Raw genomic sequence first — 25,655 nt, forward strand, 5'->3', positions numbered from 1 at the left:
CAGATGCATTCCAAAAGAGGGAGGAGACTGGAGCACTAATATTAGGAGTATTATGGGCTGCAATCAGGAACATTTCTATATTGTAATTATAAGACTATCGGCAGATGGATAGTTCTAGATTTCCTCTATTTAACACAGGAAAGTGTGTGTTATGATGCAGTTTGTACTTTTGTTTATGGATAAAGAAAGATTTGAGCAAGAGTTGGAATTAGTTTGAACATGATTTTAGCCTGAGGAATTTTATTAATTTCAACAAATATTTTTTTTTCTTCCAGAAGCTCCTCTTCAGAGATATGTATGGTTAGCTAAATTCAAGACAATGAGATGAATAATCATGTAACCTACTGCATATTCCCAATTGTTTGAAGTTATCAGCTTCTCCATTTAACAATTAAGTTTCACTTAAGAGTATTTAAAACAGGTCTCTACTAATATAGATTTTATTGCTTTCTATATAATCATGAAGATATAATTGATATATATTTTGCAGCAAATTAGTTAACTGATTCATTTATGTCTGTAAATCTAAGGCACTCAGTAAATACAATAACTAAAAGAAAATGTAATCAATGAAAAGAAGTTTTTTGCAATTTTATAATGTAATTCCCTTAAGCGAGTTACATATAAAAACACTTCAGAAGAAAGACTGAGGAAATCTTAAGTTACTCTTAATGTAACTTAAGTGACAAAAATACTGAGAGGAAAGAGTACTGTGCTTTTATAAATAAGGTGTTTATAGAATGTACAAGATTCCAATTTTAGTTTTGCATTAAAGGAAAGCAAATGTGGCAATTAGCATTTTGCCCGAAACACTGATGCATTTCCACTAATAACCCCAGCAGTCAAAAAATTGAACACAAACTCAAAACAGATATTTCAATCTTGAAAATCCATATAAGGCTGAGGCACATTTTACTTTATGTGTGCCACTCTGTATTTGACACAAACTCTGCTTATATCTATGTGGAGGAGAAGGTTGTTTTGACTTGTCCCCAGCATTTGAAGAACGCCTGCTCCGATTACATCGCTCCCTCCACGAACTAACTGACTGACTGCCAGCCTGTCCGGGCATAAACGGCAGCAGCCCTCTCCGAGTGGAAAAACAAGGCAGCGCAAGCGACACCCTGTCTCTTGCGCAGGAGCCTACGAAGCTCAGGAAGAGAGAAAAGAAGGTCGACCATTCCCCCCCTCCAAAGCACATAACCTCGCGGCAGGTGAGGCAGAGACTCACACGAGTCAACCTTCTTTGGCTGAACTCGAAGGACACCCGACGCAAGCTTCTACCGCCCAACAGAGCCAATCCCGAAGAGCACCAAGAACACCCGGCATTTACCTTTATAACCAGCCTCTTCGCCCAGGAGGCGCGTTTACGTCCTTTTTTTTTGCGCCTGCCGTAAATAAGCCGGCTTGCGTGGTTGCTTAGGAAGGGCGCGCGACTGGAACAGGCAACTAACCGAGCAGGGGGCGTGCGTGGGACGCCCGGAGATTGGTGCTTTGATGCGCATGGGCAGGAAGCGGCAACCACACGCGTGGGGGTTGGGGCGGGGAGAGCGCGGGTTCTGATTGCTTCCGTCGTTTCGCGTCCGGCTTCTTCCAGGCCCTCCCTCGGAGGGAGGCGGAGCGGTGAGATGAAACAGTTGCAAGAGAACGGGAGGTAGTAGTAAATAAAGAGCTCACCTTGTCTGGGAGGATCGAATGTCAGAGCGCGCTTCGCCGGCAGAAACGGCGGGGTTAGATCCAGTCAGGCGCCAGGCGCCACCCTCTGCAAGAAGAGCGCTGCTTTCTCTGCCACTCGGGCCGGAGGAGGACGCTGTCTACGGGCTGCTGGTGGCAGAGGTTAAGTTTATATCATGTTAAGAGGGGTGTTTTTTTTAAGTCCAGGATATGTCCGGGGTGAGGGCGAAAGCTCAAGAAAAGTAATCGTTGTAGCTGTTGTTTATTCTGTACTTTTCAAATCACCAGGAGAAGAGAGAGAGAATGTAGTGTAAGTTAAGGTGGTGCCTGAGAGAGGAGACTGGAGAAAATGGGAAAATAGCCTTCTCCAGCCTCTTCCCAATCTGGCTGAACTACTTGGCTGAAGCAAAGACCCTCCGATTCAGGTGTTCCCGACCGACAGTTGCTAGTGATAATAATAAATTGCCTTTGTCAGCTATTTTGTCTTTCCTATTTTCTTTGGTTAAAAGGAAAGAAAAACAAAGTATGGGCAGGTCCTAAATGTGAAACTACAATGGCTACTTCTCCATGCTACAGTTTCAAGCTTTTGTTAAAAACAGACCTCTAATCATCTTTGTTGCTCTTCTCTGTACCCTTTCTAGAGTCTCAACATCTTTTTTACATCGTGGTGACCAAAACTGGATGCAGTATTCCAGGTGTGGCCTTACCAAGGCATTGTAAAGTGGTATTAGTACTTCATGTGATCTTGATTCTATCCCTCTGTTAATGCAGCCTAGCACTGTGTTGGCTTTTTTGGCAGCTGCAGCACACTGCTGGCTCCTATTGAAGTGATTGACCACTAGGACTCTGAGATCCCTCTCACAGTTACTACTATTGAGCAAGGTACCACCTATACTATACCTGTGCATTTGATTTTTCCTGCCTAAATGTAGAACCTTACTTTTTTCACCATTGAATTTCATTTTGTTAGATAGCGCCCAGTGTTCAAGTCTGTCCAGATCCTCCTGTATCTTAAGCCTATCTTCTGGAGTATTGGCTATTCCTGCCAGCTTGGTGTCATCTGCAAATTTGATGAGTTCCCCATCTATCCCCTCATCCAAATCATTGATGAAGATGTTGAAGAGCACTGGGCCCAGAACAGAGCCCTGGGGCACCCCACTACACACTTCCTTCCATGTAGATGCAGTTCCATTGAGGACCACACGCTGAGTATGGCCTGTCAGCCAGCTATGAATCCATCTGGTGGTGATGCTGTCTAACCCACATTTTTCTATCTTATCAAGTAGTAGGTTGTGATCTACTTTATCGAATGCCTTACTGAAGTCCAAGTAAATTATATCTACAGCATTCCTCTGGTCCACTAGTTTTGTCACTTGGTCAAAGAATGCAATAAGATTTGTCTTGCATGATCTGTTTTTGACATACCCATGTTGGCTTTTAGTGATAACTTTGCATCAAGGTGTTCGCTGATTTGTTATTTGATTATCTTTTCCAGAATCTTCCCAGGTATTGAGGTCAGGCTGATAGGTCTGTAGTTTCCTGTATCTATTTTTTTCCCTTTTTTCAATATGGGAACTACATCAGCTCTCTTCCAGTCCTCTGGTAGTTCCCCAGTGCTCCAGGATCTTTGAAAAATATAGTTCAGTGGTTCTGAGATCATGTCTGCCAGTTCCTTGAGAACCTTGGGGTGTAATCCATTGGTCCTGGTGATTTGAACTCGTCTAGGCTGGACAGGTGCTCACTTACCATTTTCTTGCCTATCTTAACTTGCGTTTCTATTCTGTTTTTTATGGCACTGGTTTTGTTAGGTTGGACTGTTTTTCCCCTTTGTGTAAAGACAGATGCAAAAAACGAGTTACCGTATTTTTCGGACCATAAGACGCACTTTTTCCCCCCAAAAGTGAGGGGGAAAATGAGGGTGCGTCTTATGGTCCGAAGGTGATCCGTATGGCCAGCCCCAACCTCCGCAAGTGGAAAGCAAGGGAGATTGCCAGAAGCATGAATCGGCACGTGCTGAGAAACGCCGATCTCGCGCTCCTGCAATCTCCCTCGCTCGGTTTCAGCTTCCCTTGCTACAAGAGAAAGCAGGCTGAAACGGAGCGAGGGAGATTGCCAGGAACGCGATCTCGCGTGAGATCACGTTCCTGGCAATCTCCCTCGCTCCGTTTCAGCTTGCTTTCTGCAAGAGAAAGCCGGGCTGCAGGGCCGCCTCCGTGAGTACTGCTCTAACACAGAGAGGGAAGGACAAAGAGGGAGGGAAGGAAAGAAGGAATAGACAATGGGAGAGGGAAGGAGAGAGAGAAAGAGAGAGAGAGAGGAAGAGAAAGATAGGGAGAGAGAGAAGGAAAAAGAAATAGGGAGGGAGAGAAAGAGGGAGAGAGAGAGAAGGAGTAAGAAAGGGAGAGAAATAGAGGGGGGGAGAGAAAGAGGGAGAGGGAAAGAAAGGGAGAAAGAGAGGGAAAGAGAAAAATTAGAAAGGAGAAAGAAAGGGAGGGAAATAGAGGGAGAGAAAGAGGGAGAAAGAAAGGGAGGGAAATAGAGGGAGAGAAAGAGGGAGAAATAGAGGGAAAGAGAAAAATAGGGAGAAAAAGAAGGAGAGGGAGAGAAAGGGAGAGAGAAAGAAAGAGGGAGGGGGAGAGAGAAATTAAATTAGTAACATGGTTGTTAAGTGAATCTGGTTTCCCCACTAACTTTGCTTGTCAGAAGGTTGCAAAAGGCGATCACATGACCCTGGAACAATGTGACCATCATAAATATGAATCGATTGCCAAGCATCCAAATGTAAATCACATGACCCTGGGGATGCTGCAACGGTCATAAGTGTGAAAAATGGTCATAAGTCGCTTTTTTCAGTGCCATCGTAACTTTGAACAGTCACTAAGTAAATCGTAAGTCGAGGACTACCTGTACTTTATCATTTTTTTTCCTTTTTGGGGGGGGGTGTCAAGTTTTTGACACCTTGCTGGGTGACTGGTGGTACTCGGACATTGCCTTGTCCTAAAAGTGGTACAATGGATGAAAAGATTGAAAAGCCCTGTTTTAGTATACTGATACTATTTGGTTTAGAATATTTCTTTTCTTGTTTTCCTGCTCTAAAAACTGGGTGCGTCTTATGGTCAGGTGCGTCTTATGGTCCGAAAAATACAGTAAATAGTTCTGCTTTCTCCCTGTTGCTTGTCACCTTGCCATTTTCCCCCTCTAATGGACCAATCATTTCCTTAACTTTTTTCTTGTTTCTTATATGTTGAAAGAAGCTTTTTTTTTGTTATTTTTAACTTTGGTCGTAAGCCTTAGTTCATTTGGAGCCTTAGCTTCCCTCACTTCATCTTTGCAGGCACGGGCTATTTGCTGATATTCTGCCTTAGTTATGTGCCCCTCTTTCCACTTCTTATACTTGTCCTTTTTATCTTTCAGTTTATCAGAGAGTTCTTTATGCAGCCATGCTGGTTTCTTTTTATTTCTTGTTATTTTTCTTCTTTGTTGATATTGTGCTAGACTGGGCCTTTATTATCTCACTTTTCAAAATTTCCCAAGCTTCTTGAGTTGTTTTCCCCTTGAGGATTCTCATCCATGGAATCCTTCCCAAGCTCTCTCTAAGTTTATTGAAATTAGCTCTTTTAAAGTCCAAGACTCTAGTTTGGCTGTGTTCTATTGCTTGTGCTTCCATAATGTTGAATTCCAATATTGCATGATCACTTCCCCCCAAGGTTCCTGTGGCTTCAACACTTTCTATCATTTCATCTCTGTTAGTGAGAATTAAATCCAATATGGCTAATCCCCTAGTTCCCTTCTCTACTTTTTGGGAGAGAAAGTTGTCTGTTAGGTTTGTTAGGAATCTGTTAGATCTTCCACTTGGTGCAGAATTTGTCTCCCAGTTGATATCAGGGTAATTAAAGTCCCCCATTACTATTGTGATGCGCTTCCTACATACCTTAGTTAACTGACTAGCAAAAAGTTCATCTATTTCCTCTGCTTGGTTGGGCGGCCTATAGTATACACCTATGGCAATGTCATTTTTTACCCCTTTTATATTGACCCAAATACATTCAAGTTTACAGTTTTCATCATTGTTGTGCTCTATTTCTGTACAGATAAAATTATTTCTTATATATAGAGCAACTCCACCTTCTCTTTTGTTTAGTCTGTTTCTTTTAAATAATTTAAATCCTTCTAGCTGTGTGTTCCATTTGTGGGTTTCATCCCACCATGTTTCCGTAATGGCAACAATATCGTATCCGCCCTCATTTACCTGAATTTCTAGTTCACCCTGCTTACTGGTTCATACTCTGCGCATTGGTATACAGACATTTGAGTCCTTTATGACTGACCCTGTGTTTACTTGCTACATAACTTGTGTGGTGCCTGAGTTCCCCTATTTTCTTAGTTTGCCGGGGACAGTGATGTTCTGTATCAATTAACTCACTGTCCCCGTTGTTTAGTTTAAATATTCCTCCAGAAAAGCTGTGAATTTATTCAACAATTCAGTTTTCTTTCTTCTACTAATCTGTTCATATTATCTCATCTCAGTGGGCAGATATCAAAAAATGTCTTACTATTACCAATGCTAGAGTTAGAATATTGATTATGTAAAGTTATTCTACTTTGTTGGTTGCAATTCCAGTGGCACATTGTTGTGCAACAAAATAAAAATACATAGACAACAATACTTGTTTTGCTCCAGAATTACCTTGTGTGTGTGTGTGTCTGTCTGTCTGTCTGTCTGTCAGTCATGGTTACAATTTATTACAGAGACTTTTATATTGTCTCTATTGTTGAATCAATGTGGCTTATAAAGCAAGCATTACATTAAAATATAACAATGGAAACATGTATAGAATATATTATAACAATCCATAATAGGCAATGCCCTTCATTTTCTATTGTTGTCCTGCCCTTTGGAACATTACCCCCCGCAGAGATCAGATTAGTTCTGAACCTATCAGATTTTCATAAGGCCTTAAAAACTTTGTTTTGCCATTGTATGCAGGGACCTCGATGTGTGACAGAACTGTACCATGGTTATGTTAATTATTGTTGATAATGGATTTTGGAATTACATGGCTATGAATTGTGTTCTGTTTTTAAATATGGTTCTATATTTTATGTTATATTGATTTTTATATTATTTCTTTTAATTGCTGTGAGCTATCCAGAGTCATATATTTGAAATGGATAGCTATATAAATTGAAATAATAAATAAATCCTTGGTACATCCTTTACTCATTCTACAGCTTCCAAATATTCTTTGAAAAAGGTGAAACTTAGCAAGCCTTTTAATTAACAAAAGTGAGAATGCTTATTTTATTTCAGAGATAAATTATTCTTCAAAAAGGCAATTCCCACATTTAGAGATAGCCTCTGAGCTCTCATGGAAGATGAAAACTCTTAGCATATGCTCCCTGCAAGTACCATTGGGGGAATTTTTATTTGAAGTAAGCAATCTTAGAGATAATCAAGTCATGTAGACTTTATAGCCTATTCATTTTAGTTTTAGGTATCAGTTTAAAAACTCAGAGACTTGAGTTCTAGTCCCACTATAGCTATGAAGCCGTCTGGGTGCCCTTATGTTTCTCTTGACAAAAATGCCAAGTCCAGTCTAAATATCTGGCTGATATAATAGGCGTCTGGGTGCAATTCCAAAAGAACTGGAACTTTGGTATTGACAAAATCTATCAGTCAATTGCAAAAAGCTTCTTTATTTGGAATAGTTTACATCCTGGACAGTACCTTTAACAATATCAAACAATATCTGCCTATCCCAGGTCTTTGGGAAAGACTTAATGGGGGAACAAAAATGTGAAATGCAGTCTAAACATCTGGGTGACTGTGCAATGAACCATCATATTAAAAAAACTTTGCAGGATAATTGGAAATGAATCAGCATTGCATTGAACTCCTACAGTGCTGGTGTTATGTGACATACCAGATTATTTTCTTTAGATACATTTTGCATTACCTCCAGTTTCTAGATGGTCTTTAAAGGCAGACCTATGGAATTGGAATGGAAGATGATAGAGGAGGCATAAATGTGGTTGTTTGTACTTTCTATTACAAAATATAAAGTTTATATATTAAAGGCCAAACTGTGCAGTATTGGGTTCCACTTATTTTTAGACTAAAGGGTTATCAACATTCTTATTTGATTTTTCATTCCTCCACTTCCTATTTTTAAGAACATTCACACATGCTCCAAATAGTTTGTTCACTTTATCATGGGTTTTATACAACAGTTTTCTTTGTTTGAGCTAGACTTAGAACATAACTTAAAAAAGGAAGCTGAAAATACTGTTTCTAACGAAGTCCTGATTCAATAATTTACTGAAAAGATTGGACTGGAAATATTTTCAAATACAGAGCAGAAGGATAATATATTATTATAATGAATTGGAAAAAATTGGATGATATAGAAGTGTTGTTATAAATACAATTTATTTGCTTTCAAGTCAAGAAGAAAGAAAAAAGGGTTGATTGTTTGTTTGTTTATTTCAGTATTTAAATCTGTGGATCATTTTGAAATGTGGTGGTTTCAACAAGGACTGAGTTTCTTGCCTTCTGCCCTGGTTATTTGCTTGAGTTCTGCTTTTGTGTTTTCATACGTTGTTGGAGTTTTCTTACACCATGTTGACCCTCTGGTACCCTATATCAGGTCAGTATGCTTTGCATTTTTGCACTGTAACTAATGTTACATCAATGAAACGTTTCTTACTCTCCTGTTTTTTTGCCCTAAAAGTTTTAAAAAATGAAGTTAGGTTACCTCCCCCATATCAAAATGGATAGAATTTGTTTCATAATATATTCAAAAGATAGATAGACATGCACTTATAGCAATAGCACTTATACCACTTCATAGTGCTTTACAGCGCTCTCTAAGCGGTTTACAGAGTCAGCATATTGCCCCCAATAATCTGGGTCCTCATTTTACCGACCTTGGAAGGATGGAAGGCTGAGTCAACTTTGAGCCAGTCAGACTCAAACTGCTGGCAGTCAGCAGAATTAGCCTGCAATACTGTATTCTAACCACAGCACCACTACAACTACATGTCTTCACATATGTAATTTATATACACATACTGAAGTGATTCTTTCCTTTGCTCTTTTAATTAGATTTGCAAAAGGTTACCCTTGAAATTGAGGTGGCAGAAAACAAATGTATTTCCATGCTTATTTGCTTACTTTAAATATATTTTTCATTCATATAATGTTTTCCAAAATAGCTTGTCTGTTAAAAAATATCAGACCAAATATATATTGGGAGAAACAAGGATAAGTGTCTTAGAAATTTCCTTTGAATGCTCCTTGAACTGAATTGGAATGAAGAAAGTACAGGAATACACTGGTAGTTTTGTATCCCATTCATTGTGGAACTTTACAATACAGGTAATTCTCAACAACCAGAGTTGAAGTTATAATGGACTCCACCAAAGGTACTTATGAGTCAGTTTTGATGGCTGCTCCTCCATAGTCACATGACTGCATTTCAGGCACTTGATAACCGGTCCACATTTATTTATTTATTATTTATTATTTGGATTTATATACCGCCCTTTCCCGAAGGACTCAGGGCGGTTTACAGGATATTTAAAAGAAAAATCAATACAAAAGTTAAAAACAATTTAAAAAGATTAAATCAATCCCTGAGAGAAAAATAAAAACCCCAGTTAAAGTTAAAATTCTCAGCCTGGGCCAGAGAGCTCGAAGAGCCAGGTCTTCAGGTCCCGGCGGAATGAACGGAGGTCGGGGGCAGTCCTAAGCTACGCGGGCAGCTGGTTCCAAAGGGCAGGCGCGCCCACTGAGAAGGCCCTACCCCTGGGTGTTACCCACCGGCAATCTTTTACCGGCGGCACCCTGAGAAGACCCTCCCTGTGGGAGCGCACTGGATGAAGGGAGCTTGATGCTGGCAGCAGGTGTTCCCTCAGATATCCCGGACCCTCGCCATTTAGGGCTTTATAGGTCATCACCAGCACCTTGAATCTCACCCGAAGGGCAACTGGAAGCCAATGCAGCTTGCGGAGTAGAGGTGTTACATGGGAGTATCGGGAAACCCCCATCACAACTCACGCAGCCGCATTCTGCACCAGCTGAAGCCTCCGGGTGGTCCTCAAGGGCAGCCCCATGTAGAGAGTGTTGCAATAGTCTAAACGGGAGGTCACGAGCGCATGAGTGACTGTGCGTAGGGCATCTCGGTCCAGGTAGAGTCGCAACTGGCGCACCAGGCGAACCTGGGCAAAAGCCCCCCTGGTCACGGCTCCTATGTGATCTTCAAAATTGAGCCGTGAATCCAGGAGGACACCCAAGTTGCGAGCCCTATCAACGGGGGGTAACACCTCACCCCCCATCGTTAGAGATGGAATAGTCTGGTTGATCCGAGATGCCGGTATGCACAGCCACTCAGTCTTGGCAGGATTGAGACGAAGCCTGTTTCTCCCCATCCAGACCCGGACCGCTTCCAGGCAACGGGACATCACGGCGAGGGCATCGCTGGGTTGGTTCGGGGTGGAGAAAAAAAGTTGGGTATCATCAGCGTACTGATGATACCCCACCCCAAAACCACGAATGATCTCGCCCAGCAGCTTCATATAGATGTTGAACAGGAGGGGCGAGAGAACCGACCCCTGAGGAACTCCACAAACGAGAGGCCTCGGGGCGGACCTCTGCCCTCCCGTCAACACCGACTGCGAGCAGCCCAGGAGATAGGAGGAGAACCACCGCAAAACAGTGCCTCCCACTCCCAACCCCCTGAGACGCCGCACTAGGATACCATGGTCGATGGTATCGAAAGCTGCTGAGAGATCTAATAGGACTAGGACAGAGGAACAACCCCTGTCCTGAGCCCGCCAGAGATCATTCACCAGCGCGACCAATGCCATCTCCGTGCTGTGCCCAGGCCTGAAACCCGATTGGTACGGGTCCAGATAATCAGTTTCATCCAGGAACAGAGGAAGGTGATGCGCCACCACACTCTCAACAACCTTCACCAGAAAGCGAAGGTTGGAGACCAGACGATAGTTATTTAAAACAGCCGGGTCCAGGGCAGGCTTCTTGAGGAGGAGTCTCACCACCCCTTTATGGCCATTTGTAGCATCCCGTGGTCATGTGACCACGATTTACAACATTTTACTGAAAATGGGCATTTACTTTCAATTTTGTCAAAACCATTTGGTAGCAAACAATGGGTTTCATATTGTGTTTGTTTAATTACTGTGGATTTGCTTTATGGGCATCGCAAACTACAGCTGTAAAGGCAGGCTGCTGTATGGTCATAAGTCAAGAAATATCTATAAAGATGCTTATTGGATCATTCCCAAGGTGTTCACAGGCCCAATATATTTAATTTCAAATAATGTCAAGTTTTATCATCTTGGTTCCTTTGGCGTATATTACAACTCTATAATTATGATGAATATCTATCTGAACTTTCATTTACTTCTGAAAATACTGTATAGAAACTTATTCTTTTCCTCCTCTCTCCACCACATCCAATTTTGCTGTAACTTTAAATTCTTATATTTTCCAGATTCTTAAAGCCTCTAGCTCATGGGCGTCCAACCTTTTGGCTTTACTGGGTCACATTGGGGGAAGTCTTGGATGGCATATAAAAATATAATATAGTTAATGTATATAAATAACAAACTTTATTTTTTAAAATATTTTTATTATATCTTGGGCCACATTACTATCTGGTCAGGGCCATTTCCAACCTGTGGACCACAAGTTGGCATTGCCTGCTCTAGCTAATTAGTAGAACTTCAGATAATTCATTCTAAATATAGAAATTATGAAAATAATTTTTACTATTTTGAGATGTGAAATACAGACATTTGGTGTAGATTTTGACTACAGAACTAAGTATTCTCTTTTGCTGGTCCCTTGTAAAAAAAGTTGTTGCTTTAAGCCAAGATGTAGTCTGAAACTCTTGACAACTTTAGTAGACCTAATTTTTAGTTCTAAAGCAAGTCATTGTACTTTTATCTAGAAAGCTTAGCCTAAGCCTGGGTTATAGATGATATTTTGTAAGTACTATTGTATAATTGAAGCTGGAAATATTATATCTCTGCAATGCTTTTCTCTCCAAGATAGCAGTCACTATGGTTCTTCGAGCTGTTTTTTGCTTTATTAAAGTATAAATTCTTTATTATTGATATTATCAATGATTGATATCAATTACTACTTAGGACTTCAGTGGCATCCTTGGCTTTGACTCTGGACGACTATTTTAGCTCAGTGTTCTTAAATGAAACTGAGGAGGAATACTAAGACTCAGATTTATTCCTTATCAGTTTTAAGTCACTCTGAACTGACCACATAAAACATGTGTAACTGCTTGTGCTATATAAATATTAGCTATTATTTCCAAATCTGTATTTCCTGTTTTTAAATATATATGCTTTGATAAACATAATTGTGCTTAGTTTAATGTATAATGAACTATTTCAATACAGTTTGGCTGCATCTGTCTTACTGCCTGACAAGTTAGGGAGGTTCCCTTTTGAGTTTATTTCTCTGCCCATTGTGCACCTGTGGGCTACATACACCCTCTCTTACCTGGTCACTACCTGGGAAGCAATTCTTCCCCCGTCTTCTAAGGTCATTCCCACATATCATTACATACATATTTTTTTTTGAAAGGAGAGAAAAATAATTGGATAAATGACCTTATCTGATTCTAAAGAATTTAGCAGGCGCAAATGTAGGAGTAGTTGAATGAGAAATCTCCAGGAAGCCCCACGTAGGCAGGCTAGGTATGGAATTTAAAAACACGTTATGGAGGTAGGTATTGGCAAACCACTATCCTGCAAGAATCTATGTAGTTATCAAAGAAATCTTTATTTTTACTCATACTGCATCACTTATCATTAGTGTCAACATTAATAATGGGTGTTGTGTATTTTGTACGTTTTGTCATTCTAATTGCATAGTAGGATGCTTAGTATCATACGTTGCTTATCTTGCAGTGACACAGGGGCAAGACCTCCAGAAAGATGCTTGTTTGGAATAATGTTATGCTTTGCTTCCTTCTTAGGTAAGTACAGTAAAAATAATACTGAGCTTTTGAGGTTGCTGAGATGTGGGCTTTGATGAGACTACAGAGATGAAGAAATCTTAACTATAGGAAAAGGACATTCACTGAAAGATGTTTTGGACAATGCAGTTGGTATGTGCAGTTGAGACAAAAAAGTACACTTTTTACAGAGTTTTAAAGGTCAAAACAATTATACAGAGTTGCATCTACTATAATGAAGGGAGAGCACAGGATGTTAAGCTATCGCAGGAATAGCTAAAGAGCATCTCACTCTCCATTTACATTCAGAGGATTTAAACTATAGTTAATTAACCGTAGTTATTGAATGGCTGGATTAAAAAATCATGGTTGGCAGGTTTCTCCAAACCCCTTATATATAACATGAAATGAGTCCTCATATAGTTAATTTATTTCTACTTTTCTTTTATTATGTCTTGCATAAAAGACTACTATTTTCATGTGGCTATAATTGTGCCTTAGTCTTCATTGCATTCGATATCACACTTCTCTATTCTTATTCTGTTTCAATTGTTCATTCACAGGTATTGCCACCGCGTATGTTCGGTACAAACAAGTCAGTGCTTTGAACCCTGAGGAATCCAAGATGCTCAGACTAAATAAGGCTGGCTTAGTGTTAGGAATAGTTAGCTGTTTTGGGATTTGCATCGTTGCAAACTTTCAGGTTTGTGTTTTTTCTTTGATGATTAAATTACAAAAGTACATATCTTCATCATAAGATTATAATAGCCTATTCTAAGGATCTGCCCAAATGAAGGTTGATAAGAAAGGTATGTGTTATGTTGTTTGACATTGGGAACATCATTGTTTTTTCCCCACCATTTCTTCCATGCTTCCAAAAAACAGGGAGTAAAAGACAGCACAAGATGCACAATATATTTTGAATAGTATGTGTCTACTTGGAAACACCTTTAATTGGTATTGATTGGCAATCAACCAATCAAATACAATATATTTGGATAGTGAGGATATTTCTATATCTATTTTTTAAATTTTATTTACCCTTAGCAACGGTATAAATCAAATAAATGTAAGTTTCTTAAGTTTTCAGGGACAAACTGCTGGTATTCGGAATGGTTTTATTTTATTTAGGCCAGATAATATTTTTAAAATGGATATATTTTCAAGAAAAATACCACATTATTAGTAATCTCAGTGTCCGAGAAATGTTTTCTCAGAAATAATAATTTAGCAGAATAAATCAGTCCTGACAACTAGAAAGCTTTGAGAAAGTGTAACAAATACAGTATTTGGCATTACTGGACTAAACATCAGCATCTTTTACATTTCTCATAAAATAGTGTGCTCAGAAGCATTTGCTGGTAATGTTCTTTATTGCTTATTTGGTCTATATATTTTTTCCAAGCATCATACTTTGTGTGATGAACAGTAGGTGACAGTGTAGCATGAAAAGAATGAGAAGAATGAAAGAAAAAAACACCCAGTGATTAAGAAGAGTGTAGATAAATTACTGCACATTTAAAACCTTTTCCTCTTGAATAAATACTATGACATTAAATGTAACTAGATTGTAAGCTGTTAAAAGCTGTTTAGAGATACTTATTTTGTGGAAAATAATTGATTTTGTTTTCAAGACATTAATGTATCTTATCAAAATTCTCTAGTCTAAACTATTTTTTCTGGTCTAGGAGGCATCCTTTCCATAAAGTAAACACACTGTTGATGCTAAATATCAAGGTTAATTCCAAGTCTCTCATTCCTCATACATTTAGGTTTGAAATACAAGAAGTATTTTTTAAAATACTTTATAAGTATATTTATTACATTTGTACTTCTTTTCTCTAAGTTTTATTGTATAGAGTCCAATGGAATATGTTAAGGCAGAGAAATAGCAACTGGCCAAGGTAATTTATTAGATTTTGTGGCCAAGTATGTATTTGAATCTCAGCCTCTTTGTTCTCAATATTCCATTCTTAATTCTTTCACCACAGTACTTCATGAAGAACAAATGAATTACAAATGACTACTCAGAAATAGGTGCAGTTTTGAATATGATGTTAAAATCTGGCATTTCTTATTATGATGGCAGTAATATTTGCTATTGAGATTTTACATTTTGGCCTTAAAATGAAAAATATTTGCTGCAAACTATTCCTTTAAAGCCAAAGATAGATGACCATTTATAATGTTGATTTTGGGAGTAAAAAGAGTTCATATCCTTGAAACTTCGTGGAGAGTTTTTGATTAGTTACAGTAGATCTCTCAGGGTTAGTCATTGTGAGATATATCAGAAAACACATAATGCAGAAAAGCTGTTTGAAGTTAAGCTGATCTTACTTTATGCTGAATGATCAACTACTTAGAAATGGCATGCTGATCTCACTGAAGGAAAAGCAGAATAAATGGCAGTTTATTTATTTATTTGTAAATTTGTTTGTTTATTAATATTTATTGGCCGCCCATCTTAACTCAGGGTAACTCTGAACGGATTGCAATCATAAACCTTTTTTGGTTATAGAATAGGGTCAGTGCATTCAATGACTATTACAATAAAGTAAAATGTAAAGGTTGGGTTAGATTTAGAAAATTTCAAATAAATACCTACATATCATCAGCAGAGGAAAATACTTTTTATATTTATAATTCTGTGAAAAATATTGGCATCTTTTATTTTTTCTGAATTTTTGCATATAATTTGCCACTGAATATTATGAGTCAGTCATATTGATATACAGTATAAAGTCTGAGTGAGCAGATAAGCTCAACATTTAATGCTTATTATTTCATAAAGTGCATTTGTGAAAAAGCAATTGCCTCCCTCAAGTCAGTACTGTAATTGGTTTCATCTACTCTGGCATCTACATAACCAACGTATCCCATAATTATCAGTCTTTTATAATGCTGCCCAGACATTTTAGTCCATTCCTCCATGTCAGTTTGTTTAAATCCAGTAATATTTGAGGATCTCCAGCAATACCTGCTTTCTTTTAAGCCTGGTGAATTTCTGTATAGTTTTAGACACTCACTGAATCATTCAAAAATATTTTGAGTCATTTTATTCTCTTCCGTTCATTCTATTGTAAGACTTAATTGTAAGTTTGGGATCGTTGCTTTGATATATGACCCATTTGCATTTCAGATTATGGGTTGATTATCTATAAAATTATGTGGGATGAACAAAATTCATTCTCTCCTCAGTGATGGCTATTTATCCTGAAGTACCGGTAATAAAAATATCCTCAAACTGTGATATTGTCATCTTCATGCTTGACAGCTGGTTATTAACAAATTCAGTGTTTTTTGTTTCCCCCAGACATAGCAATTAGGTGGCCTATAAAGCTTCCCATTGCCTTATTTATTCTCCTGAAATCTAGTTGCTTATTTAGCTATTGGATTTTTTTTTTGCAAACTTCAGAAACCTCTTGCCCATGAATCCCATTTCTGGAATCATAAACGCTTTGAGCACAGGCAAGGGAGACCTGCAAATCCTTGGATGTTTTTTTCTTTTTGTCTATGATTTCATGGACAATTTTATGATGTTCTTTTAGAGCAATTTTGACAGAATACCCACTCTTTGGAAAATTCAGCAGTGTACCTAATCTCATTTCACACAATGTCTCTGAAGTGAAATGGTGGAGCATCAGACCTTTCAAAAGTGTTTTGTAATTTTTCTCAGACTGATAGGCATCAATTTCTTTTTAATGGACATCTTCAGAAATTTTTTATCAATCCTGAATATTTAATGAACGTTGAACCTTGGAGCTAGAATTTCTTTAACTGATTGAATCAGGAGACTGATTAATTTTTTACCATGGCACATTGAATGTATGCTGACTTTGTTTAGGAAATACCAGTAGAAGCTCTAATAATCTTCAGTGGCAAAGATATACATTCAGGAAAATTTAAACAGCCAAATACTTTTTCACAGTATTATAACCTGGCAAAAGAAAAAGAGAAAATTATTTTCTTAAATTACTCATTTAATTTGGTGAATATTGTAATTTGGGAGGAAAAAAACTCATTAAATAAAGTTGCCCTGTTTGAGCAAAATTGCTGCCTTTAAGATATATACCATTACAATCTTGCTCTTAATTAGAAATAATGAACTTCCAATAATTATAGATCTCTAGGTTTTTATAGTGGTTTGCAGATAACAGTATTTGTTATTGAGCCATAATTCTGGTAATTTTGAGAGATTCTGTTCAAAGATTCAGGTTTTTTTATATTGTTTGAACCTTTTAAGGATTACCCCAGTATTCTCTAAAAACCATTAAATTATGTTATTTTCCTGTAGAAAAATTCTGTATTTGTCATGCATTCATTTGGAGCTTTCCTTGCATTTGGAATTGGAGCCGTATATATTCTGGTTCAGACAATTATTTCCTATAAGATGCAACCACAAATTCATGGGAAGGATATTTTTTGGATCAGATTTACAATGTTGCTATGGTGCGCAGTAAGCATAGTGAGTAGTATCCTTTGTGGTAAAACAGTGCAAGTGGTAAATAAGAGATATTTCTTAAAAGTCTATTTTAAATAAAGGATGCTTTATTTTCAGGTGGCTAAAATGTTTACTTATAACAATGCTGGAAAAGATGACAATATATATAAACTTCAAAAGCTTTATTTTTTATTTCTGGAGAGGTAACTATGTTAGACTATTGCAACAGAACCAAGAAATTATCTTGTATCTTTAAAGATGACTTAATTCATTGATGTTTATTTCCATGGTCTACAATTTTACCAGTTGTATGAGATTTTATTTGGGTTAGGAGTATGTAGCTTATGGTATGTAATGCAGAAAGATGTCAGAAGGAAATAATATATATAACATTATATAGATATAGTATAATATATGTCTTATATTACACATTATGTTCTACATATGTGTACAACATCAGTGATTTTATATTGCTGAACTAATTAACAAATATTGCATAGTGTGATTTTTAAAAAAATATTTATATATATAAATAAATGTATAAACTGCCCAGCTCAATATTCAACCTGACTCTGGTCATCAGTTGCCCTTATAAATGGATTTTATCTCTGGATAATATTCCATGCACTTGATTATATGTATTTGAATGTATTATGGCATAATAATCTGTTAGTACTCATTGTGTTCATATTTATTTTATTCATATTATATGTATTGATTGTGAAAAGGATTTTGTAATACAGTATTCTACAACAATAGGTAAAACTATATATATATATATATATATATATATATATATATATATATATATATATATATATATATATATATATATATATATATATATATATATATATATATATATATATATATATGTCTTGAGTAGTTTTTGATGCACCCTGTCTACCCAAATATGGGGAGAAGGAAACTTTTGCCTGTATCAGCCCAAACTAGGGCCATCCACAGGCAGCAGGCGCTACTGCGACAATCATTTTTATATTAAATTTGGATTGCTAACAAAGAATTAAAGGGAGACTGCTATAGCTATTTCAAGCTGCTTTGCTCTCATCAGCCAGCCACACCCTTCTGAGATTCAAACCTGGGCTGCTTGCACGTTGGATTTGTTAAATCCAAATTTAACATAAAAATGATTGTCGCAGTAGCGACTGCTGCCTTGGATGGCCCTAGATTGGGCTGATACAGGCAAAAGATTCCTTCTTCCCTTTTTTGGGCCAACAGCGTGCATCGGGGAAAAACCACCCACAAGATATATATAAATATAGCATTTGTGTTACTGTTAGAATCCCTGATTTCTGTTGATACTTTTCTCAACTGCATCCTCAGGCGTTTCTGAGAATCCCCTGATCCTTAACAACAATTTTCTGGATGAGTGAAATGCCATGGTTGTATTTGATACTGACTGACCAGATGGGACATTTGCTGCATTATTGGCACATTTCAAAAGGATGGGATAAACTTTAAAAAATCATTTAAACTAAAGATTACACCATCCCTTCTCAAAACCTGCCGGGTATACAGCCTTTAAAATTAAAAAAAAGTGGGGTTAAACAAGAATAGATGGAGAGCAAGGCTATTTCCTCCGTATTTCAAAGATATTCCTTAATGATTAAAGTGGCTATTTCTACACTCATTTTACTCTGCTTAACTGGAATAGATTCCCTATGGAGGCTGCATTGGAATCCCCAGGAGAAAGTAAGTTTGATTTTTCTTAAAAAGACAACAGAAGATACAAATGAAACATGTCAAGCACATTGCAGAAGACATTCCAAGATATTCTTAACACATTGTAGTGTTTATATATTGTTTACCCAAAACACCATACTTAGTTCTGCAAACATACACAAACATAAGCAAGAAGTCTACTTCATTAGTAATTGGCTTCATTACTGCAATTTAAAAAGAGTAGCTGGTCTAGCCTCTTTAATATTTTATAAAGCGAATGTAATAAACCTAGGGCGCGGTGGCTTAGTGGGTTGGGACGCTGAGGTCGATCGGAAGGTCGGCAGTTTGGCGGGTCGAATCCCAAGTGCCGCGTAACAGAGTGAGCGCCTGTTACTTGTCCCAGCTTCTGCCAACCTAGCAGTTTGAAAGCACGTAAAAATGCAAGTAGAAAAATAGGGACCACTACGGTGGGAAGGTAACAGCGTTCCATGTGCCTTTGGCATCTAGTCATGCCGGCCACATGACCACGGAGACGTCCTCGGACAAGCGCTGGCTCTTCGGCTTTGAAACGGAGATGAGCACCGGCCCCTAGAGTCGGAAACGACTAGCACGCATGTGTGGGGGAACCTTTACCTTTACCTTTAATAAACTTAGAGTGAGGTTTTCTGCTGAATCAGACCAAAGTTTGATTCCTAGATGTTTCTGAGAAGTTCAAAGACAGGACATGAACAAAAGGTATTTTATTTTGCGCCCCCCCCCCCCCCGGCAAGTAGTATAATGCCTGTAAACATGGAGAAAGTGTGTGTGTGTGTTTGTATGTATGTGTAGATACATAAATCACATTTAGTAGCCATTAATAACTTCTATTGAGAATTAGGTAATTATTTGTCTTATTCCCTTTTTTTGTTATATTTTGGTATTGCATTTGTTAGCACACGTTAAAGCCTTTCCTAATTTCAGCTCCCATAATCTCTAGCCAGCATCATCAAAGGCAAGTTCTATAAGCATTATATGTCTGGAAGACACTAGGGATTTTTTTTAATGTACATAAATATACATAATGTAATGAAATAAAGTTTGATGCTCTCTTTAACCTTTCGTCATTCTCTCCTATACTTGTCTAAAGCCTTTTGACTGCTTTTAAAAAGGACTTGAAACATAACTTGCAAGTTTTTAATTATTGAAACTCTTTTTAATACATTGGTTTTAATTTGATTTTATGTTTTAATTGTAAACTATCAAGATATTTCAGTAGTCAGTAGTATAAACATTCTAATAGAATGAAAATCAAATAAGGAACTTTCTTGTGCTTATTATTGGTTTTCATTACTTGAGTTTACCATTAGAACTGATGATATTCTACCATTGAAAAGTATAATACTTTTTTAAAAAATGTCTTCTGCAGGGATACACTGTCCATATCATTGCCACAGTTTCTGAATGGTCTTTGGCTTTCACTGTTATCAGTTTTTTCATGACTTTCATCCGTGACTTCCAGGTAAGTTTCTCTACAGCAAGGGTGGGCAAACCTTTGGTAGACAGAAAGTGTCCTTAATTTGGGGACAGTGGCTACAGATGACAATTGAGAAAGAAGTTGGAACCAAATTATATACAAGGGAATTGCCATCTTTGAGTGAGCATTGTATGAGAACCACAAAAAGGAGTTGGGTCATATAGACAGATGTTTCTGTTTTACTAAATATCTTATGTTTGGATATTTTGAAGTTGGTAAATCTATCTGAAGCTGAGGTGGAATAGAAGCCATCAAAACAATTTTCCATACCTACAGGACATTAAGAAAATACTTTATTAAAATGTATGATGAATTTCTGCAACAAAAGTTAGCCTTTGAAATTAGTTGTAAGCAAAATAGGTGATTATTCAAAATATTTCATGTTTATTTTTCTTCGTTTTCTGAGCTTAAAGCTAAATAGAGATATATGACTATTTTATTTTCAGAAACTGATCCTGAAGTATTATATTTTTCAGAATAATTGCATCTATAAAAGAAAGACCAAATTGATCAGTTGTTAGCAATGCATTTTCTTATTTTTGAATTTGGATTGGAGAGTAATATATTAGCCTGCCCATAGTAAATGTCTCCTAAGCCATGATTTAATTGTAGAAAAGGCAGACCTGGCACATTACTGAGAATTGGGTGAAGGGAAAGACTTTCAGAAGTGTGACGATCATGTTTCTGATTTGAATTTTGGTTTTTGCATCAGCTGAAAGTCCAAGGCAAGGGAGAGAGAATGGTTGTAGAAAGCCATGCATATAACCAGAGATACTACTGTTCTGATTACTGGGTGTGAAATTTTGTTTGTGATGGACTCAAGGGTCAAACTTTGATTATGGCTGCTTGTTAAATGCACTATATGCTTAAGACCTGGATGTTTTCAGCACTGTCTATTCTCAGCACCATTTGTGCTCTTAGTAAGATCAGGGAGGGAGGGTTCCCTTTGGGTCTCTATTCCGAGCGTTATTATCAGAGGTCTTGAATTTATCCTTCTTGGTTGCCGCTTCCTCCTATTGACCAGCATTTCACTTGTGAATAGGTGGCTCAGACTTTATGGAATTTGTATTATTTTAATCATGAGAGATGAAGCATACATTGCTTAAAATTGGATACAATTAAAGCAGCCTATAAGCTTAAAAAATACAGACATATGTAATTTACCTCAGTAATGGGGGGGAAATAAAAGTAGTGTGCTGCAGAATATTTCTCCCCTTCTTTCTTTTGTCCTCTCCCCATTATTCATTTTAAGCTAGAATTTATGTAGTATTGTACGTGTTAAAATCAGTGGTGGATTTGAACATATCTGTTTGGTGTTGGAATCTGGAGACTTATTTTTCCCTGGGGTTCTTCTCGAGCCAGTGACATCAATGGTTGGGCCTAGAAACATTCCAATTCTCTGAAGCCCAACCCACTAGCATCATATAGCTTTTAAAGAAAAGGGCTCTAAGAACATAGTGAGCATGAGCAACATCTCACAGGGAGCCAGGAAGACCTTCCACCTGTTGGGAAAGGAAGGAGTCCAGGCAAAATTCTCGAAATGGTTCCATTCAGCATTTAGAAGTAGTGACTCCCAGGGACTTCAGGGACTCCCTTTAAAGGATAGACAAGGAAGAGAACAAAGTCTCAAAGATGGAATGATTTGAGATGACTTTGTACAATTTTTGAACTTTAATAAAATTATTAAGATAGTAACATTATCCATGAGATTCCTTAATTATTTTGTTTATAAAGTAGGATCTAATGTGAACATTTATCATGCTTTATGATAACAGAACCAAATTAACTAATACATTTCATTCTTTTCCACCATTTATTGTAGAAAATCTCATTGCATATGGAAACAAAACTCTTTGGCCCTAATCTTTATCATACTCAAGAGCAGCTCCTGGAAGATGATCAAGGAATACTAATCACAGGAAGCATATGAGAAGAAAACAGAAAATGACATAAATTAGAACTCCTCTGAGAAAAAAGCTTTGGTTCACATACATTGGTTCCATTTTTAATATGCAGAAATAATGATGTCTATTAGTTCCACTGGCATCAGCCCATATATAGTATAGGCTATATATACAGTAGGGACGCGGTGGCTCAGTGGGTTAGGACGCTGAGCTTGTCGATCAGAAGGTCGGCAGTTTGGCAGGTCGAATCCCGAGTGCCGCGTAACAGAGTGAGCACCTGTTACTCGTCCCAGCTTCTGCCAACCTAGCAGTTCGAAAGCAAAAATGCAAGTAGAAAAATAGGGACCACTACGGTGGGAAGGTAACAGCATTCCGTGCGCCTTTGGCGTCTAGTCATGCCGGCCACATGACCACGGAGACGTCCTCGGACAAGTGCTGGCTCTTCGGCTTTGCAACGGAGATGAGCACTGGCCCCTAGAGTTGGAAACGACTAGCACGCATGTGCGGGGGAACCTTTACCTTTACCTTTATATATACAGTGCTGTGCAAATGTTTTAGGCAATTGTGCAAAAATACTGTAAAGAACGCTTTTAGAAATACAAGTGTTAATAGTTTATTTTTATCAATTAACAAAATGGAAAGTAAATGAACAAAAGAGAAATCCAAATCAAATCAATATTTGGGGTGACCACCCTTTGCCTTTAAAATAGCATCAATTCTTAGGTAAAGGGGCATAGCCAAACTCTGCTATTAAGGTGAGGTTATAGAAGACAGTTTTATGTCACAGGTCATACACGATGGCAAAGCAGAACATGAATAAGACAAAAGGTCTTGTTCCTTGCATCAGCAAGGTCTCTCCCAGGTAGAGATTGCAAAGCAGGCTGCAAACCAAATTGTTCTGTTCAGGCTCTTTTGAAGAAGCACAAAGAAATGGGCAACACTGAGGACCATAGACAAAGTGGTTGTCCAAGGAAATTTAATGCAGCAGATGACAGACATATCATGCTAAACATGGGAAGATGCCCAGCAGTGCCATCAGCACAGAACTGGCAGAATCCAGTGGGACTCAGGTACACCAAGCTACTGTCCGGAGACATCTGGCCAAAAGTGGTCTTCATGGAAAAATTGTGGCCAATGAATTTCTGCAGGCAACAGTGAAGCATGGTGGAGATTCCTTGCAAGTTTGGGACTGCTTTTCTGCAAATGGAGTTCAAGGTTTGGTCAGGATCAATGGTGTCCTCAATGCTGAGAAATACCGGCAGATACATATCCATTATACCATCAGGGAGGAATGTGATTGGCCCCAAATTTATTCTGCAGCAGGACAGTGACCCCAAACATACAGCCAATGTAATTAACCATCTTCAGCATAAAGAAGAACAAGTTGTTCTGGAAGTGATGGTTTGGCCCCCACAGAGACCTGATTTCAACAGTCTGTTTGGGATTACATGAAAGGACAGGATTTGAGGCAGCCTATATCCACAGAAGATCTGTAGTTCTCCAACATGTTTGGAACAACTTTGAAGTAACCTTGCCAAGTTCTTCAAAAACTGTGTGCAAGTGTACCTAGAAAAATTGATGCTGTTTTGAAGGAAAAGGATGGTCACCCCAAATATTGATTTGATTTGGATTTCTCTTTTGTTCACTTACTTTCCATTTTGTTAATTGATAAAAATAAACTATTATATTTCTGAAAGCATTTCTAATTTGCAGCATTTTTGCACAACTGCTGAAAACTTCTGCACAGTACCATAGGTTTTTTAAATACTGCATATGCTTATATAACATTCAGTGCGATATATAAACATGTCATTTTATATGAAAATACTACTATTAAGGATTTTTACTGACTTGCCCATTGTTTATATAAAAAGTTTTTAAGTATCTCACAAAACATTGTAATATATAATATAAAATAATGATTATATGGTATTTTATATCTTTACAGATTTTTATAAACAAAAATTTTGCAGATTAAAGTTTACTTACAAATTTGCTTTTTTGTATGCCTCATAAAATTGTTGCTACTATTGTCAGAATATCTCCCATTGTAACTTTTTCAGACCACAATTGTTTGCCTAAAGAATATTCTCAAGATCCAGTTTGCTGCTGCAGCTGCTAGAAAGCAAGCTCTGTCTTCCACATCTGATTTCCTTTCACTAGGGGACCCTGGAAAGGGTCGAAAGTCGCCCTGTAGGGTTGACGAGCAAGGAGGGGACCCGCATTTGATCGTGGGATAGCGGCAGCCCTTCCACTCAATCCGGTGCAGCCCTTCAAATTGGCAGAGGAAAGACTGGCCATAGCAATATGGCCCGTCATTAGGCAGCAGACAGCCGAAGTCAAACTCACCACCAAGCACTTTGAAAGCAACACGGATGAAACTGGGTGAGATCTGATCTTCTCTTCACCCTAGGTACCTTCTCTTCCTGTAAAAGCTGCTTGAAATATCTTTCCCCCTGTGAGGAGAGGGAAGAGAATTTCTATCCCACCCTCTAAGAATAGCGGCATCTGACTACCCAGGGGAATCAAAGCATTACAAGAACAATTTTAATCTAATTGGATTTATATGTTCCTGAAACTTGGGGACCAAAATTTTTCCTATTTTTACTGGAGACTTGTTTTTATCTACAAAAAAGAAATAAAATTGGAAAGAGGATTAGAAAAATTTTGAACTTAAAAAACCTTAAATGGCATCAGTGACATGTTGTGGCAAAGTTTGGTATTACAACTTGTTATTTCCTAAAAGACTTGGCTCGAAGCCCAGACCTCAGGTAAGACTTTTCTGACCTTGGCACCACCTGTGAGAGACTTAGCTGTAAGAGAACAACTGGGTGGCATAACTGGCCTACTTGAACTGTGAATGTAAACTTTTACTGACTTTCAGAGTTATATGTGGGAAATTGCTTTCCTATCTCTTTACTTGAGGAATATTGTTTACTATATGAGATGGTGAAATACCTTGGACTATAAAATCTTGCTTGACAAACAACTTTTACTAGAAAGACTGTTTACAAACACGTGAAAGAGATGGATGAAGACCAGGAAAAGATTCTTTCCATGTTGAAAGCAATACATGAAACCATTCTTTCAGCTTCTGATAAAATAAGATCTAACATAAAAGATCAAGATACCAGCTTAGATACACAAACCCAAACTTTGACTATAACCAAAGAACCAACAATGCAGAAGATAACAGAAGAAGTGGGACAATCAAATATTAAGACAGAGGACTCAGTTGACCAACAAATACAGCTGATGAAAAATCCAGAAAAGGAAGTTACAATGCTGAAAATGGAAATGACTTTTTGTATAAATCGGAATTTGAGAAAGGAACAGATTGAATGGAAGATAAACATCAGGGCAAGTATGGGGAACTGGAATAACAGAGAGACAATTTAATAAATACAAATGGGCTAACCTTTTCAGAAAACTGGCAATGG

The 25,655-nt window shown here is 37.9% G+C and overlaps 2 protein-coding genes across 10 annotated transcripts in view; one reads left to right on the plus strand and one right to left on the minus strand.

Moving 5' to 3' along the window:
- CEPT1 (choline/ethanolamine phosphotransferase 1) overlaps window positions 1-1,482 on the minus strand; it is a 58,656-nt gene extending 57,174 nt beyond the window's left edge. For both annotated transcript variants that reach the window (XM_081324097.1, XM_081324096.1), the window contains exon 1: window positions 1,334-1,482. The gene's annotated coding sequence lies outside the window, so the exon portion shown is untranslated. The remainder of the gene's footprint in view (window positions 1-1,333) is intronic.
- DRAM2 (DNA damage regulated autophagy modulator 2) lies at window positions 1,085-25,655 on the plus strand. 8 transcript variants are annotated; one of them, XM_081324101.1, is made up of 9 exons: window positions 1,559-2,099; window positions 6,986-7,107; window positions 8,165-8,321; window positions 12,628-12,695; window positions 13,238-13,377; window positions 16,969-17,146; window positions 18,749-18,828; window positions 20,204-20,296; window positions 24,279-25,654. In XM_081324101.1, the coding sequence occupies exons 3-9, from the start codon at window positions 8,191-8,193 to the stop codon at window positions 24,453-24,455; spliced, it is 867 nt and encodes a 288-aa protein (XP_081180227.1). In that variant the 5' UTR covers window positions 1,559-2,099; window positions 6,986-7,107; window positions 8,165-8,190; the 3' UTR covers window positions 24,456-25,654. The 8 variants fall into 8 exon arrangements, with proteins under 8 accessions (XP_081180231.1, XP_081180232.1, XP_081180227.1 ...); XM_081324102.1 differs by lacking the exon at window positions 6,986-7,107 and having other exon boundaries at window positions 1,559-1,836; window positions 1,963-2,099; XM_081324105.1 differs by lacking the exons at window positions 1,559-2,099; window positions 6,986-7,107 and adding an exon at window positions 1,085-1,214.

The sequence above is a fragment of the Vipera berus genome, assembly GCF_964194415.1.
Source record: "Vipera berus genome assembly, chromosome: 3".
Taxonomy (NCBI): Eukaryota; Metazoa; Chordata; class Lepidosauria; order Squamata; family Viperidae; genus Vipera; species Vipera berus.

What these genes read in the sequence shown, in the direction of transcription:
- DRAM2 (XM_081324105.1), top strand. Translation starts at nt 8,191, where the DNA reads ATGTGGTGGTTTCAACAAGGACTGAGTTTCTTGCCTTCTGCCCTGGTT. An exon ending in GCATCGTTGCAAACTTTCAG is followed by an intron (nt 13,378 to 16,968) that starts GTTTGTGTTTTT and finishes ATTTTCCTGTAG; the next exon opens with AAAAATTCTGTATTTGTCAT. An exon ending in CGCAGTAAGCATAGTGAGTA is followed by an intron (nt 17,147 to 18,748) that starts GTATCCTTTGTG and finishes TAATGATTAAAG; the next exon opens with TGGCTATTTCTACACTCATT.